Here is a 14,129-nt window from a genome sequence, read left to right on the forward strand (position 1 = left end):
GCATAACTATAAAAGTAACAGACAGTTAAATTCCAGCTACTTTAGAATACCATTAAGGTGAACAATTTGAACAAGTTTCCCGGTCCAAGAAAAGAAGTTACGAAATAAATAAAGATAGTAAATAATCGTCTCAAGCAAAGAGATTCAGAGCGTTCGAAGGTAGTAAGGTGAGGGTATGCTGTGTTGCGATGGATTAAAATCTTCAAATGATTAAAAGGTTCCATTGGCGTCCCATGGTGCCTTTAGATTGTAATAAAAGCGCCAACCATGGTGCTAATCATGATGGTTGCAATGCCGACGATTAGAGGTGTCTGGATGCCTGAGGAAGCAGACATTCCACCACTGTTATTGTTGTGGGCAGCGCTTGATGCTGCAGACGCGGCGGCTCCAGCAGCAGATGTGGCAATAGTGAAGACAGAGTCAAATATCGAGGTTACGGCACCGTTGGTGGCAAGCGTTATTGCTTGGCCACCTACACTGGTTACAACTGTCACTGCCTGGCCGCCGATGGCTTTGGAAGGTCGGGAGGGTCAGCCTCGAAATCATTTTTAGATGGAAGAATTTGGCATACATGTCACTTTCTGACCGATGCCAGCGCCGATGCTGGTGAAGTCTGACCCGAGACTGGCGGCACCAGCTGTGATCTGGCTACCAATAGAAGCAGCTGGTAAGAAAGAAAGGTGAGGAAGGGCTGGAATCTGCCAGAGGTAGTAAAACACACCACCACCAGTTATATCAGAGATAATGTCATCAACTGGAGAAAACAGAATCGATAAGCGAGGAATAAGTAGCAGGTTTTTGGGACTACTTACGGGCACGCTCCTGTACCTGGGGCTCATATGGGGGAGCGGGGGTGGGCTCTGGGGCAGGAGACGCAGAGACAGCGAGGAAGAGAAGAGCAAAGAAAGAAGCAACAAAGAATCTGGTATTAAACATGTTTGGGAAGTAAAAGTGGGAGAAATGTAAAGGACAGCATTTGACACTGGGCTTTTATGGCCAATTTCAATACAATTTTTGCGGAGAGGCAATGCGATGCGCACTATGACGTGAATGCACAGTTCCTAATTATAGATCCGGTGACCGGTGACGGTGACTGTTGTGATAGAAAGCGTATTACGTCATGTAGATAAGATCTGACAAGAGAATTTGTCGGGGCGTCTTGAACATAGACTGTTCACATACTCACTCCCACTACTAACCTCATTATCCACTGACCGTGATGCCCCGCGCAATCATTTCTCCTTCAGTCCTGGCCTCAGACTTCGGTCAGCTCACTGCTGAATGTAAGCGCATGATGGTCGGCGGCGCCGAGTGGCTTCATATGGGTAAGTCTCTTCTTGTCTTGCAAGTTTCACTTTTCTCAGTTTCTCACAGATGTTATGGACGGGTGGCTACCCTTTCTTCATCACCCAAGTGCATAGTATCTGATTCTTGATGTAGTCACTTCGTGCCTAATATCACGATGGGTACTTCTATTTTGATCTCACATTGCCCTTGTGCTTCATCTCATCACCGCAGGTGCGCCTATTCTTTCGTGCGTGCACAAAGGAGTCCCAGGCATCTTCATGGACTGTCATATGATGGTTTCTGAACCAGAAAAGGTCGAGCATTTTATTTGCTTTCTTCTTAGATCATATGCATACTGATCCACCGCACTCAACCAAGTGGGTAGATGACATTGCGGATGCGGGCGGCGCAATGTACTGCTTCCACCACGAGGCCACAGGTACTGATCCAACTCCTCAATCACACGCTTATTATCTCACACGCGCGCTCAGACAATCCTATTGCCCTCATTGAGAAGATCCACAGTCGCAATATGAAAGCAGGCGTCGCTATTTCACCGGACACGCCCTCCTCTGCAATCACAGATGAGGTTGCCGCCGTTGCTGACATGCTGCTGGTTATGACTGTGTATCCAGGTATTTGTCACATTATGTTGTTTTGTTGAATGACAATTCACACTAATAATATAGGACGCGGTGGCCAGAAATTTATTGAGAGATGCGTTCCTAAAGTAGCTGAGCTACGCGCACGTTTTCCGGACAAAGATATAGAAGTAGATGGAGGCGTGGGTCCTAAAACCATCGGCGTTTGCGCTGATGCAGGTAAGTACTTTCTCCTTATTTTCCCTTGGTGTATCTCGTTTGACGTCACCTCCTAACAATAGGCAGCAACGTAATTGTCGCTGGAACGGCCATTTTCGGAGCAGAGGATCCAACGTCAGTGATAAAGCAGCTCAAGGACACCGTCAATACTGCTCAAGCAAAATTTACTCAGTGAACATTCCTTGAGTGAGATATCGATTTAAACATTATCTATGAGAACTACCTGTTGTATTGCTCTGTCTTGGATTATGGATCTATGCTCGCGGCGAATAAATTTATTTTTAAGTGCACAGACTGGTGGAAAAATTCAACGCACAGCCATATTATTCGCGACGCACGGTCATACGTAGACCCTCATACTAGGTCAGTATAAACGACATCACTGCGCCCGTCGACTAAGAGCAGTGGTATGGCTATGCGATTTTGACTAGTGAGGCTGACCCTGCTACCCTTGTGGTACCATGCCAGTTAGATACAACTACAGGCAGACCCGGAGTAAGTTGTGTAGGTTGATGCAGAGAAATCGGCAAAAATTATGACCATTAACAGAGGGTATACTAGCTAAAAGGCCTGTACGCTACCGAAATCGTGGGGAGTGGAATAAGCATCCAAATGTGTCTACATTAGTACAGTGCGATAGGGATACCCAAAAGTGTGGAGGGTCTGTAATCGTAATATGCGTCCGTCGCAAAAGGGAAGGGGTCTCGAGCCAGAAAAAGGTGGGTGGGTGGTGAGATCGTGAATACAACTTGTCCCTTCATAACAACGCAGTGATAGAGGTGGCTCCTAAATGGTCTTCTAGACATATGTCAAAAAGCATAAGTCGTGTCGTCTCAACAAGTCTCGTATATCCGCTGAATATTCTTGACAAAGAATGTTCAAGAACTAGTCGCTTCCTACCCGCAGCGGAAAGGTAGGACCGTCGTGGCACAAAAGGGAGAATCCAGCAAGAGCAGGGCGGAAAGTGTGGACTACCATCGTAACATCTCACCATACATATTTGGCCTCTCACCCCGAATATATGACTCAAAAATGCGCTTTAGCACTGTTGCCCAACCTAAATCTACTCGAACATCCTCGGCACTGTCTTCAAATTCCGCGTCTGAGTGATGCTGATGAGCTTTCGGTGATGTTGCAGAGCGACGAAGGGCTCGACGGGCGGTGCGCTCGCCTTCCGCAAATCGTGGTCCCAGATCGGGCCAATTACGGGTAGGGTCGAAGGGTTTCCACCTAATACAATAGATCAACATGTTTAGTAGACAGCTCGGGCGCGAAGGCTACATTGCCACGACATTGACGCACCAAAAGTTATGGAAGTGATAAGAATAGGCACCTCTGAAGAAGCCTTCGAAACCTAATGCTTGAGGAGCGGCGCTGTCAGTCGAGGGTGTGTCAAAGAAATGTTCAAAACTAACAATAGAAACATTTTAACTTTAGCGTTGGAATACATAAAAAAAGGTCAGACCTGACCTTGTGAAAAAAGGTTGAGGCGGCCGCATATGTTGATGGTCCTCAGTTATCAGCCAAGCAGAGTCGAACAGTGCATCAGGCAGACGCATTAACAAACCCTCAAGATGTGCCTCTTTGGTGTATTTAGAAACTGTCATCGGGTGAAAATCCAGATTGTTTTTCAATGCCGTCCGGAAGAGAAATTTCCCAAGCGCTGAATTCTTGTTTAGATGTAATACGGCGGTATTATACTTCTCCAGTCGCGACCACCGATAAGCAAATGCGCCTTTCCAGCCCCAGAGCTCTTCCCAGTCTCGCAGAAATATGGTATCTGCGTCGAGATAGATACCTCCAAAGCGATGACATAGGACAAAGCGGGCCATATCCGATAGGATAACAGACAACCGGTCATAACTTGAAAGGGATTTCGAACCAGCACGGTTAATCATGTCGTCCTCTCTCGTCGCCGTTGAAAGATATGCGGTGGCATTTTCATCAGGAATACCTGGATTCTCGTTCAATTTGTGGGGTACAGGGATGACATACCCGGCCGAATTGAAGAGATCTCTGGACCGCCATTCATCCTTCAATTCCGGCACACCGTCCAATTGCTCGGTTGTATTCCACATTTTAAAATGTATGATGTCTTTAAACCGGGGATGGAGAAATGGTGATGCCCATGGATTCGATTTTAGCTGGTCGTACATGTCTCTATAGGCCGCGGGATTCGGTACAGCAGCTGCAGGACCAGGATTAATCCATAGCCAAAACTGCGGTCTGCAGACACCGTTGGAAGGGTATTCGTTAAGGTGTAATCCAGTATTTTGAGTGAACAGGAACGAGAGAATGGCAAGATATGGTTTATCCGTGAATGGTCCTGTCCAGAACATATGAAATATACGTGGATTTTCAGGATCACATTGGGAAGGAGCGGTGGACGCAGGGTGATAAGGAATGGGATTTGATAATTCGATAGGAGGTGTTTCCCACTCTACCCCCCGCCGTTTAGTTAACCCGCTGTCTGGGTCAGCATTGGGGTCTTCAGTTATGGTTACTTGAGCTTTGCCATAGCTCGGTCCTGTATCCTCATCCAATCCGCGAGCAACTAGAGCGCTACTTGAGTTGCTGAGTTGCTCAATGTATATATACTTCCAATCGTCCATATTTCCTCGCCTAACTCTTCTGCCGTTATCGAGACCAGCGCCGACGCGCAGCACTTCTAAACAATCGCGTACAAACTGAGACCTTAATTAGACCATGCCAACGAGAGGAAGCAGAGCCGCAGCACGCACCTTCTTCTCCGAGAAATCGCAATGTTCCATCACGACGTCTAAATCGGCAACACTCCCCGGCACTGGGCGTGGTGGGTATGCGATGTTTTCAGGAGAACTTTGAATATCCAGATAGATTCGTTTCGAGCCTGTTCCTCGTGTTTCTGTCACATATGGTCCTTGTGGTATGTTTGAAGACCGCCTTGGAGGTAGCGCAGGATTGTCGAGAGGAGTTCTAAGTCGTAGTTGTTCAGGTACTAGAAAGGAGCTTGACATCTAGCAAAAGTAAACCAGAGCAAAGATCATACTCACTTCTTTGCCGACTTGGATAGTGACCACTTGAAACCTCCCACTTCCATATTCGCTGCAAATCCTCCCTCTTGAAAATGAGAGTCGGTGGATCTGTGGTGAATGGCCCAGGCCACCGTTTAGCATGCGTCCCGAACCTCTTCCCTAGTGCAAAGACGAAAAACATAAGAAAGAGTATTGAGATGCATAGCACGAAGGAGCCTCTTTTGCGGCCAAACCGCGACATGCTGAAATGGTGCAACCGCCGAGGGTTAATGAAGAAGATGCGCAAGCGTCGAGTTGGGAAGCCAGGTATTCGTAGTGAGACATGAATCCACCACGGGGACTGATGGATTCTGTTTGTTGCGGCATATTTCTCCTGCACGGCGGAGGACGAGGAATAGACTGGAAGAGGCGCATTGCTGAAAGAAAGACGGCCTCGATGGTGGCCGTTCTGGCGTTGTGGTTTTGGATAGTAGGCAGATGTTGCCATGAGCAAATATATGTGCTATATATTGCACAGGGCCGACAAGAAAAGCCAGAGACTCCGTACGGTTATGAAAAGACACGGGTTAAGAGGATTTATGAATGCAATGCTGGTCTGACCGCCAGCACGGTTTGTTTTCGAAAATTCCGTCCGTGAGATATGATGGAACCCGCAAATTTACCTCCGTTTGGCAGCAATACCATTCCTCCGCGTGAAGAGAAATATAAATACTTCAACGGGATAGCACTCAGCCGTGCTCAATATCTTTCACTCGAAAATGTTGTTTTAAATCTATATTCATACCGTGGAAAGAAAAGTGGCTACAAAGAAAAGCACGTCTATCATACAATTTTTGCACTCTTGGCACATCGGCCCTTTAGGCGGAACCAAGTGGTTGCAGCTCCAAATCAGCACTATCGGTGGGCACGGAGAGCACGCGGAGAGTGTTAGTGTGACCAAGACCACCTTTCCAGCCTTGTACAGCAACGATGGTGGATCCGGGGGTGATGATGTTGAGTGCAAGTGCACTGCGCAAACCGAATCGGATTCGGTTGTCGACCTAAAATTCTGTTTAGTATGGTTTAAAATCACAAAGAAGAAAACTAACGTCAGTTTGCCATTGGTGAGTCTCGATGCCTCTGGGTTCAGGGTACCAGAAGGGGTAGCATCCTCGGTGCAAGTGAATTTGCCTGGAGGTCTGCTGGTTGCGGGTGACTGTATACAATTTATCTTCAGCACTTTGCGGTGTCAAGCAAAACGGAACTAACCAGTGATGATGGGTACAGAAGGGCGATATTTAGAAACGAGGCGTGCAGTGTTTCCACTTGTTGAAAGAACAAGGATGGCACTAGCGCCTTGCTCGGAGGCAGCAGCAACAGCAGCCATTGCCACTGTCTCGGCAGTCTCGGTGGGTCGGGGTTGAATCGACCTGATATCGTCGTACAAAGGAGGGTAGCAAATCGCGGCTTCAGCCAAAAGGCAAGTCTCAGCCATCATTAGAACTTTGAGTATGGTTCAGTGTTGATTGAGAATTTGTCTGAGAAAAAAAAACTAACCAGATTGAATAGGGTAATTACCCTTGGCAGTCTCTCCGGACAACATAACACAGTCAGCACCGTCGAGAACGGCGTTGGCAACGTCGCTGACTTCAGCACGAGTGGGCCTTGGGTTATACTAGGTAAAGACTTTAGAAAAACGCAAAGGAGTTCGGTTTTAGGTGGAATTACCGTCATGGACTATCAACTAATTAGTATTGCGGCAAGTAAGATTGTTGAAAGGGACATACTTCAAGCATTTGAGTAGCAACAATGACGGGCTTTCCAACAATATTGCACTTTGCAATCATCATCTTCTGCGCCAGGAATACTTGACTGGCAGGGATTTCAATACCGAGATCACCACGAGCAACCATGACACCATCGGTTTCCTTCAAAATCTCATCAAAGTTGGCAACACCTTGTTCATTTTCGATTTTGACGATAATTTTGATGTTAGCACCATCAGGTCCGAGGACTGTGCGAATATCGCGGACATCCTGTCCGCGCCGAATAAATGATGCGAAGATCATGTCGACGCCGTTCTTGACACCAAACTGCAAATCAGCCTTGTCTTTTTCTGACAGAGCAGGGAGATCGACATCAGTTTTGGGAAGGTTGACTCCCTTGCGAGAGGAGATGTTTCCGGAATTCAAGGCGCGAACGCGAACGTTAGGCCCGTCGATCGACAAAACCAACAGGGAAAGAATTCCATCGTCGACATAGATGAGTTTCCCGGGAGCACTAACTTTAGGGAGGTTAACCTAGCTAACGTGAGTTTCCCAAGATACATGTAAAAATGTGCAACATACGTAGTCAAGCCACATAATCTGGTCATCGCAAAGCTCGCTGTATTTGGTGTCGGTAGTGATGGTGAATTCGTGGCCAGCGGCAATGGGCCACTATCAGATAATCTTAACATATGAACACGGAAGTATTTGATCGAGAGTGACGTACGTCTTTGCCCTCCTTGGTCAGGCCCGTGCGAATCTCAGGTCCTTTCTACAAACTACGTCAGTGATTGCTCCGCGGAAAATGATCAGGCCCAGAGTTAAGACTTACAGTATCGAGAGCAATGGCTACGGGGCGTCCTGTGGGGTCGGCTACATCCAGAGTGAGCAAGGAAATCATAGATACAAGAGCGTAACACGCACCAGCAACCATCTTCCTGGTGTTATCAATGACGCTCTGGTGGTACTCATATGAGCCATGGGAGAAATTCATGCGAACTTAAGTGTGGGCGTTAATCGTCAAACTGATAAAATTAAGACTTCGTGCGCACCAACATTAACGCCAGCGCGTCTGAGCTCAGCCAATTTCTCGATAGAATTAACCTTGGGGCCTTGCGAGGAGTGAGAATGAAAAGGACTTTTGCCATTGGGGATGAAACACACCGATAGTGGCGATAATGGATGTCTGAAAGAACGGTGAACAGATGAGATGTTACCTACTAGCATTCTCAGGCATACATACCTTGCGTTTGTGCTTGTTGGTGTCGCTGGCGAGCGGGGCGTGCTCAGTGCTCAGAGTCGAGTTCCATTCGAGTTGAGAACGAATTCCGTCAGTGGGGTACATGGTGGATGGAGAAAGGATGTCTTGGAGATGAAGGACGAGGAGACTATAGAGAGCGGAGGTAGAGGGGGAAAAGGTGAAAAGTTTTTGTGAAGCGTCTGGTTTTTGTTGCAATCGCTAATCGATAAGATGCGGTGCACGTTTGAGCAAGGATCAGGCCTAATTATTTAATTGGGGCCCTTTTTATATCGGCCGTGGTGTTCGTATCTCCAATACACTGTGACGGACAAACTCAGACTGTCTATAACTTGTCTCTAGTCCTCAACGTTCACAATGCTTTCAGCTCTTTTATTCGTCGTTCCCTTTTCTTCCAGGCTTGCACGCATGTAATAGTGCTGCAGAATCTTGTCAGAGACAATGTTCGTTGGCCGCTTTTTCGTCTGAATATCTGCCAAGTATAAGCAGAGTACCAACAGTATTCCTCAAATATCTCCGCCCCACCCAATCGCAATGCAAACATTCCATTAATCAGAATCTTCCTTATATACGCCGTATGTGCGTCGCGCTCTCCACAGGAGGGATACTTGGTACTTTACGTTGGATCGCGGTAGATTGTTTTACTACTCTCCCCAAAAGATTGCTAGACGAGTAATAATTGCCAATTCATACCCAAAAATCGGCCAAAATCGTATGCAATCGTATATGCGGAGTCTTTAGTCAACACCCCTCTCGACAATTGCCACTCAATCGACTCGGACAAACGCATCCGACGAACCCTGTGTAACGAGGCGTAACGGTACCCGACGACACGGTGGTACCAGGTAGTCGATGTTCGTGCCTAACACCACTGTTGGGTCCGACTACACCGCCATTGTGCATTGCACATTGCACCAATGCCAATTCTCTTATTTTTATTACAACCTCTCTTTTCTTGAGGCTTTCTAGTCTCCGAAACCCTCAAATAGATTTTACCCTCCGTTCTCACCAATTCTAATTCCCACAGGAAGGCACCCTCAAAATGCCTCTGTCCAGCATCTGGCAGTCCGGAGACCCGCTCCTTGTCTCTTCCTTCAAAGTGCGTAGATCATGTCCGTCGCCGCCACATGTTTCTCAACTTGGGACTATTGGATTGGGCTGTATGGAACACCCTATCGTTAAGTGGGCATATTCAGACAGCGTTTAATCTATCTTATCGGTCATACTTTTTCCAGTAGTCAAAACTTACGTCCCGAAATTGTTGAAGAATTTGCTTTGATGTACTGCATGCATTTTGTTTGTTCGGCTGCCGTCCCGCCGCTTGACACGAAATTTTGCATTCCACAGCAAATGTTGCTACCTACGAAAGGGACCCAGGTGACTGCCATAGAAAGGTAACATAGGCTACTATGCTACATTATCCTCTGGGATGGTGAATAATGAGTTCATCTCATGGTGGCGGATTTACAAATTGTTTGGTACGTGTTGTTTTAACTTATGACCTTTTTGGAGTACTTCACATTGTTGTAGTCTGAAAGGTCACTGCACTTTTTTCTTTGTGTGGATTGGCCGGACGACAGCTGCCAAGATGGTCCAGCGAAGATTATCTTAATGATGATGTTCTGAGGGCGAACATAACTATTCTGTGCAGTCCAAAAATGTGTACGATCTCGCTATACGACAATCTCCTATCTACCTCCAATGACCGACTATTTGCTATTCTGACCGCCGCGCGCCGTACAAGAGTCCGGGACACCTGTCCCTGATTTTGCTGGATTGGTATAGCCTATACGGTAACACGATATATCACCGCATCCACGGTAGTCAAGGTATAATCTTAAGTCGGCCATTGGACTGGAAATGTACCATTGGCATCCCAGGGGGCACTGTACTATGCTTCCTGAATGAAACGTACGGGGAAGTCAACTTTGCCCAAAAATGAAGATGAGAGCCGCATGGCGAGTAGGCTTAACGACCCGAATACGAACAGGCAGTGCTGGTGCCAGGTGATCATAATCCTATCAATCATGATGTGAAGAGTAGAAGGTTATACAAAGCCTGAAAAAAATAAGCTAGCGAACATTTTTCCTTGACTGCAAAATCACAAAGATATCGTCATGTGCGAACAATAATTAATAAAGAAAACAGGAGACCATACAATGCGATATCGACAACGCTAACTAAATATACAATATTACATCTGCTTAAACTTTGTACACAATACCCTCGCTTATCATCAACTCATCTTGCTCTCCCATAAGTTCACAAATTTGCGTAGCCTCTGCCGTGCCGTACAGAGACTCCGTGGGTATACCTTCGTTGACCATTTCGAGAAGATCTTTCAAGAAAACGGTTTCCTCGTCTTGCAATCGCGTAGCAAAGATCTTGGAGACGCGTGCACGGAACATTTGCAATCTAAAATGCGTGGTCAAATCATGGTGAGATGAACAGAATCATGGATTTTTACCTTTCAGGACGGATAGTGCCATCACCTGCCGGCGCAGAGGGCATGGCAGGAACAGTATGGTCTACAGCCATTGACACATCCTGGCTATCGTCTCCCCAGATAGGGTCATCTGGAGGTTGCGCTGTGGGCGGCGCGGCGGATCTCGATCGAGGGGTAGTAGGACTGGTCATTCGTTCCGCGGATACGGGCTCTTCCTCGTCTTCACTCTCATCCGTTTCTCCGTCGTCGCTTCCATCAGCAGACCCTTTGAGCGCAGCGGCACCATTATTAAGCTTTCGCTTCTTCCTGCGTTGTCTCTTGGGCACTTCTCTGAACAGGGCAAATCGCATGATCTCTTCAGCTTGTTTGGCATCCCGTTGTTCAACCTTGGCAGAGAGGCGTGCTTTGGCATGCGCAGTTGAAAGACGAATGAGGGTCTCGAGTGTACGGGCAGTCAACGGTGAAGTCTAGGAATGCATAAACATATCAAACAATGTCCAGTGAAAGAGAAGATTGCCCGGTGGCGCCGAACCTTTTTCTTATTCCCTTCCATTCCTTCATTCCGCAAGTTCGCATAAACCTCCACGATGTAATCAGCCGCACCTTTAGTCAACACAGGAGCAGTTCTACTCTTCGCGTATTGAATATACTTCTTAACGAAGGCAATGCTCAAGACCTCCATCTTCTTGGGCTTGTTTTGCCGAGTCTGTCGTCCCGACTGCTGCATACCCATGTGTAAAAGAGGATCATATTTCTCGAAGGGACTGGTTTCAACGGCCTCGGCGTCGAGATTAGACCCTGGGCCTTCGACCGATAATGGCTGAGAAAGGTTATCATGAATAGGTGTACCTTCTTCTAGGCCAGGAGCTAGGTATCGATGCATCCGAAGAACATGGTCCGCAATAGTTCTATCGCGCTTTTCTTCCACGTCGTCTGTGACAATGAAGAGGAGATCAAAACGGGACAAAAGGGAGTCTGGTAAAGCAATATTCTTGTGAGGATCTTTGTGAATGTCGTACTGTAATTGTCATCAGCAGCTGTCATTTTGATAAACTGAAATAAGGACGATATACCTGGCCGTAAATTGGATTTGCCGCCGCAACGACACTACAGCGAGCATTTAAACTGGTATGAATCCCAGCTTTCGCAATGGTAACTGTCTGCTGTTCCATAACTTCGTGAATGGCAACACGATCGACGTCCGACATCTTGTCGAATTCATCGATACAAACGACACCTCGATCGGCCAAGACCATGGCCCCCGCTTCCAATCGACGTTCTCCTGTCTCTTTATCGCTTGTGACGGCAGCCGTCAGACCAACACCCGAGCTTCCACGACCTGTGGTCGCAATAGCCAGAGGGGCAGTCCCGAGGACAAAACGAAGGAGTTGTGATTTCGCAGTGGAGGGATCACCGACCATGAGAAGATTGATGTCGCCACGGATGTGCGTACCATTAGGCAAATTCTTCTCTGCTCCTCCAAGAAGAAGAAGTAAAATCGCACGTTTGATATGTTCATGGCCAAAGATCGAAGGAGCTAAAGATTCGGAGAGTAGGTTGAAAATGTCTTTTCGCTTTGCAAGTTGATTAATGTTACGAATGTCTGTGTCTGTGAGAGGAGTTTGCGCTATGCCACCTCCAATTTTGGAAGACAACAGGTTGATGTTGTTTGCTAATATTAAGGACCTGGATTCAAAATCAGATAGAACACAAGCACATTTGAGTTTAGGTAGCGCATTACTTGAAAGCACCGCTCGAACCACCTCCAACGCTACGATATACTCCAACAAGCTGAATACGATCTCCGGGTTTACATTTATCGACCAAGTCATCGTCCAAAATGATGTCCGTGCTTCGTGGTAGTTGACCAGCGGGAGCGCGTTCCGGCATTTCTTGAATGCTAATTCTCTGATGATCTTGGAAATGGCAAAAGCCGTATTCTGTTTGTAAGGGATGTCCATCATCATCCGTCTGCGGTAGAAGCGATGTTGTGGGTGGTAGATTAGAAGAGGAAGACGTGGCATCGCGATATTCGCGCGAGTAGAATATGCTGGTCTCTGGACAATAGTGTACAGATTTGAGCATCTTGGGGCGTACAAGAGAACAACGAGTGATGATTCCTTCCAGTGAAATCATCTTTCCTAGATGAGCGGCGTGAAGGGTACGTGGACTGACGTGATGGTCCCCGAAAGAACCAGTGAAGCCAACATGATAAGTCTTTGACGCGATATCGTGTTTTTCTGGGTCGTAAACATGTTGAATGACCTGTGTAAGAGCAGATTCGAAGGCTGGAAGATAATCTGCAGGGTTTTTCAAGAGGCCATTTGCCGAATCACGGTCAAAGTCGCGAAGGTCGTCGATGTTCACGAGGAGACGCGTTTGGTCAAGGCGAAGTAGTCGGTGGATTTCGTCTTTGTAGTTATACAAAACAGAGTCAGACTCGAGGAATTTTTCGAAAATACGCGCTCTGTCGCGAAGCTGCTCATCCTGGGGGACGGCGTTGTCCAATAAAGACATGACGGGAAATGGATGCAGGTGGTTTTGTTGCAGGTTGTTAATTGCAAAACGCGTGTTGGACGCGATGCTGACATAATGGTCGAAAAAGAATACTTGCACAAACACCGAAAAATTTCCCACGCCCTCGCCTCCGAGCCTGTAAGTCAGGCATTCTAGTGTTACTTCCTTGATCTTTTTTGCACTTCATTATCTAGTGTATGAAATTCGTACCCTATCATGAAAGTCTATGCTTATTACCTGATCTCTGTCTCTGTTCCACAGTGCCTTAACCCCGCCCATAAATTTGTCGCGTTTCATTGAATTCAGTCACCAACGCCTCTCTACCTTCTTTCTGATATAACAAGTCTATGCGTGATCACCTTCACCAACCCATGACATTAGGACTATGGGGTCTTGGGCATTCCCATGTGACTCGATATCGACTTTTATCGGAACGAGGAGTCGTTGGAGATTTCTGATTGACCACACACGTCAGAGTGCGATTGCTGCGATATTTCTGATATACGACTCGCGCGTGCGACGCTGTCCGGACTTCGGAACCTCGGTCTGCCAGCTGGTCTATGGTTTTCGTGGCCTCTGTCATTTGATCATTTGGCACCATGGTGTGATTCACATCATATTCTTGTTCGCGTTTTTGAACTCAATTAGTCGTTACAGAGCTCATGGGAATCCGGAGTTAAAAGGTACAAGTCAAGTCAGTGGACGGTCCATTTATGTCACTGTCCAGCCGGTCCACTTTCAAAAGCAGTCTGTCCTGCCGAGGATAAAGTTCATGCTTGTAAGAACTTACTGTCGAAGGCTAGGGGAAACCTCTGGATGAACAACGTCCAAGTGTCGACCGTGATGACTATATTTCTCTCAATTGGAATTCGCCACCGGATAATAGCTTTATAGCAGATACGTAGAAGCCGAGGTTATACTCTTCATCATTTCGGACTTGACGTAGACAGCTTCTACTCTAGAATTGTTCCATGCCAATAAAAATTTTTTGATGTGAGAATGCCAGAGGCAAATTTTGAATTGATACATCTTCGCCTCAAA

The 14,129-nt window shown here is 46.9% G+C and overlaps 5 protein-coding genes across 5 annotated transcripts; 1 reads left to right on the forward strand and 4 right to left on the reverse strand.

The window, feature by feature from the left end:
- Positions 1-242: 242 nt before the first annotated feature.
- JR316_0001107 (uncharacterized protein) lies at positions 243-936 on the reverse strand (the record flags this gene model as incomplete). Its single annotated transcript, XM_047886920.1, has 4 exons — positions 243-511; positions 572-664; positions 722-754; positions 813-936. 4 exons carry the CDS (start codon positions 934-936, stop codon positions 243-245), a joined length of 519 nt encoding a protein of 172 aa, XP_047754666.1.
- A 283-nt stretch (positions 937-1,219) lies between these two features.
- On the forward strand, positions 1,220-2,283 carry JR316_0001108 (Ribulose-phosphate 3-epimerase; the record flags this gene model as incomplete). Its single annotated transcript, XM_047886921.1, has 8 exons — positions 1,220-1,325; positions 1,375-1,387; positions 1,441-1,466; positions 1,519-1,601; positions 1,666-1,726; positions 1,779-1,922; positions 1,977-2,108; positions 2,171-2,283. 8 exons carry the CDS (start codon positions 1,220-1,222, stop codon positions 2,281-2,283), a joined length of 678 nt encoding a protein of 225 aa, XP_047754667.1.
- A 796-nt stretch (positions 2,284-3,079) lies between these two features.
- JR316_0001109 (uncharacterized protein) lies at positions 3,080-5,609 on the reverse strand (the record flags this gene model as incomplete). The annotated part of the gene is made up of 5 exons (XM_047886922.1): positions 3,080-3,338; positions 3,411-3,518; positions 3,579-4,795; positions 4,850-5,085; positions 5,141-5,609. 5 exons carry the CDS (start codon positions 5,607-5,609, stop codon positions 3,080-3,082), a joined length of 2,289 nt encoding a protein of 762 aa, XP_047754668.1.
- A 370-nt stretch (positions 5,610-5,979) lies between these two features.
- Positions 5,980-8,212, reverse strand: JR316_0001110 (Pyruvate kinase; the record flags this gene model as incomplete). The annotated part of the gene is made up of 12 exons (XM_047886923.1): positions 5,980-6,162; positions 6,211-6,317; positions 6,371-6,604; positions 6,659-6,776; positions 6,889-7,401; positions 7,450-7,539; positions 7,595-7,639; positions 7,700-7,740; positions 7,792-7,866; positions 7,920-7,979; positions 8,032-8,053; positions 8,111-8,212. 12 exons carry the CDS (start codon positions 8,210-8,212, stop codon positions 5,980-5,982), a joined length of 1,590 nt encoding a protein of 529 aa, XP_047754669.1.
- Positions 8,213-10,329: 2,117 nt separating this feature from the next.
- Positions 10,330-13,088, reverse strand: JR316_0001111 (DNA replication licensing factor mcm3; the record flags this gene model as incomplete). The annotated part of the gene is made up of 5 exons (XM_047886924.1): positions 10,330-10,540; positions 10,593-11,038; positions 11,104-11,589; positions 11,645-12,257; positions 12,313-13,088. 5 exons carry the CDS (start codon positions 13,086-13,088, stop codon positions 10,330-10,332), a joined length of 2,532 nt encoding a protein of 843 aa, XP_047754670.1.
- Between the last annotated feature and the right edge of the window lie 1,041 nt (positions 13,089-14,129).

This window comes from Psilocybe cubensis, chromosome 1 (assembly GCF_017499595.1).
Source record: "Psilocybe cubensis strain MGC-MH-2018 chromosome 1, whole genome shotgun sequence".
In the NCBI taxonomy this organism is placed as follows: domain Eukaryota; kingdom Fungi; phylum Basidiomycota; class Agaricomycetes; order Agaricales; family Agrocybaceae; genus Psilocybe; species Psilocybe cubensis.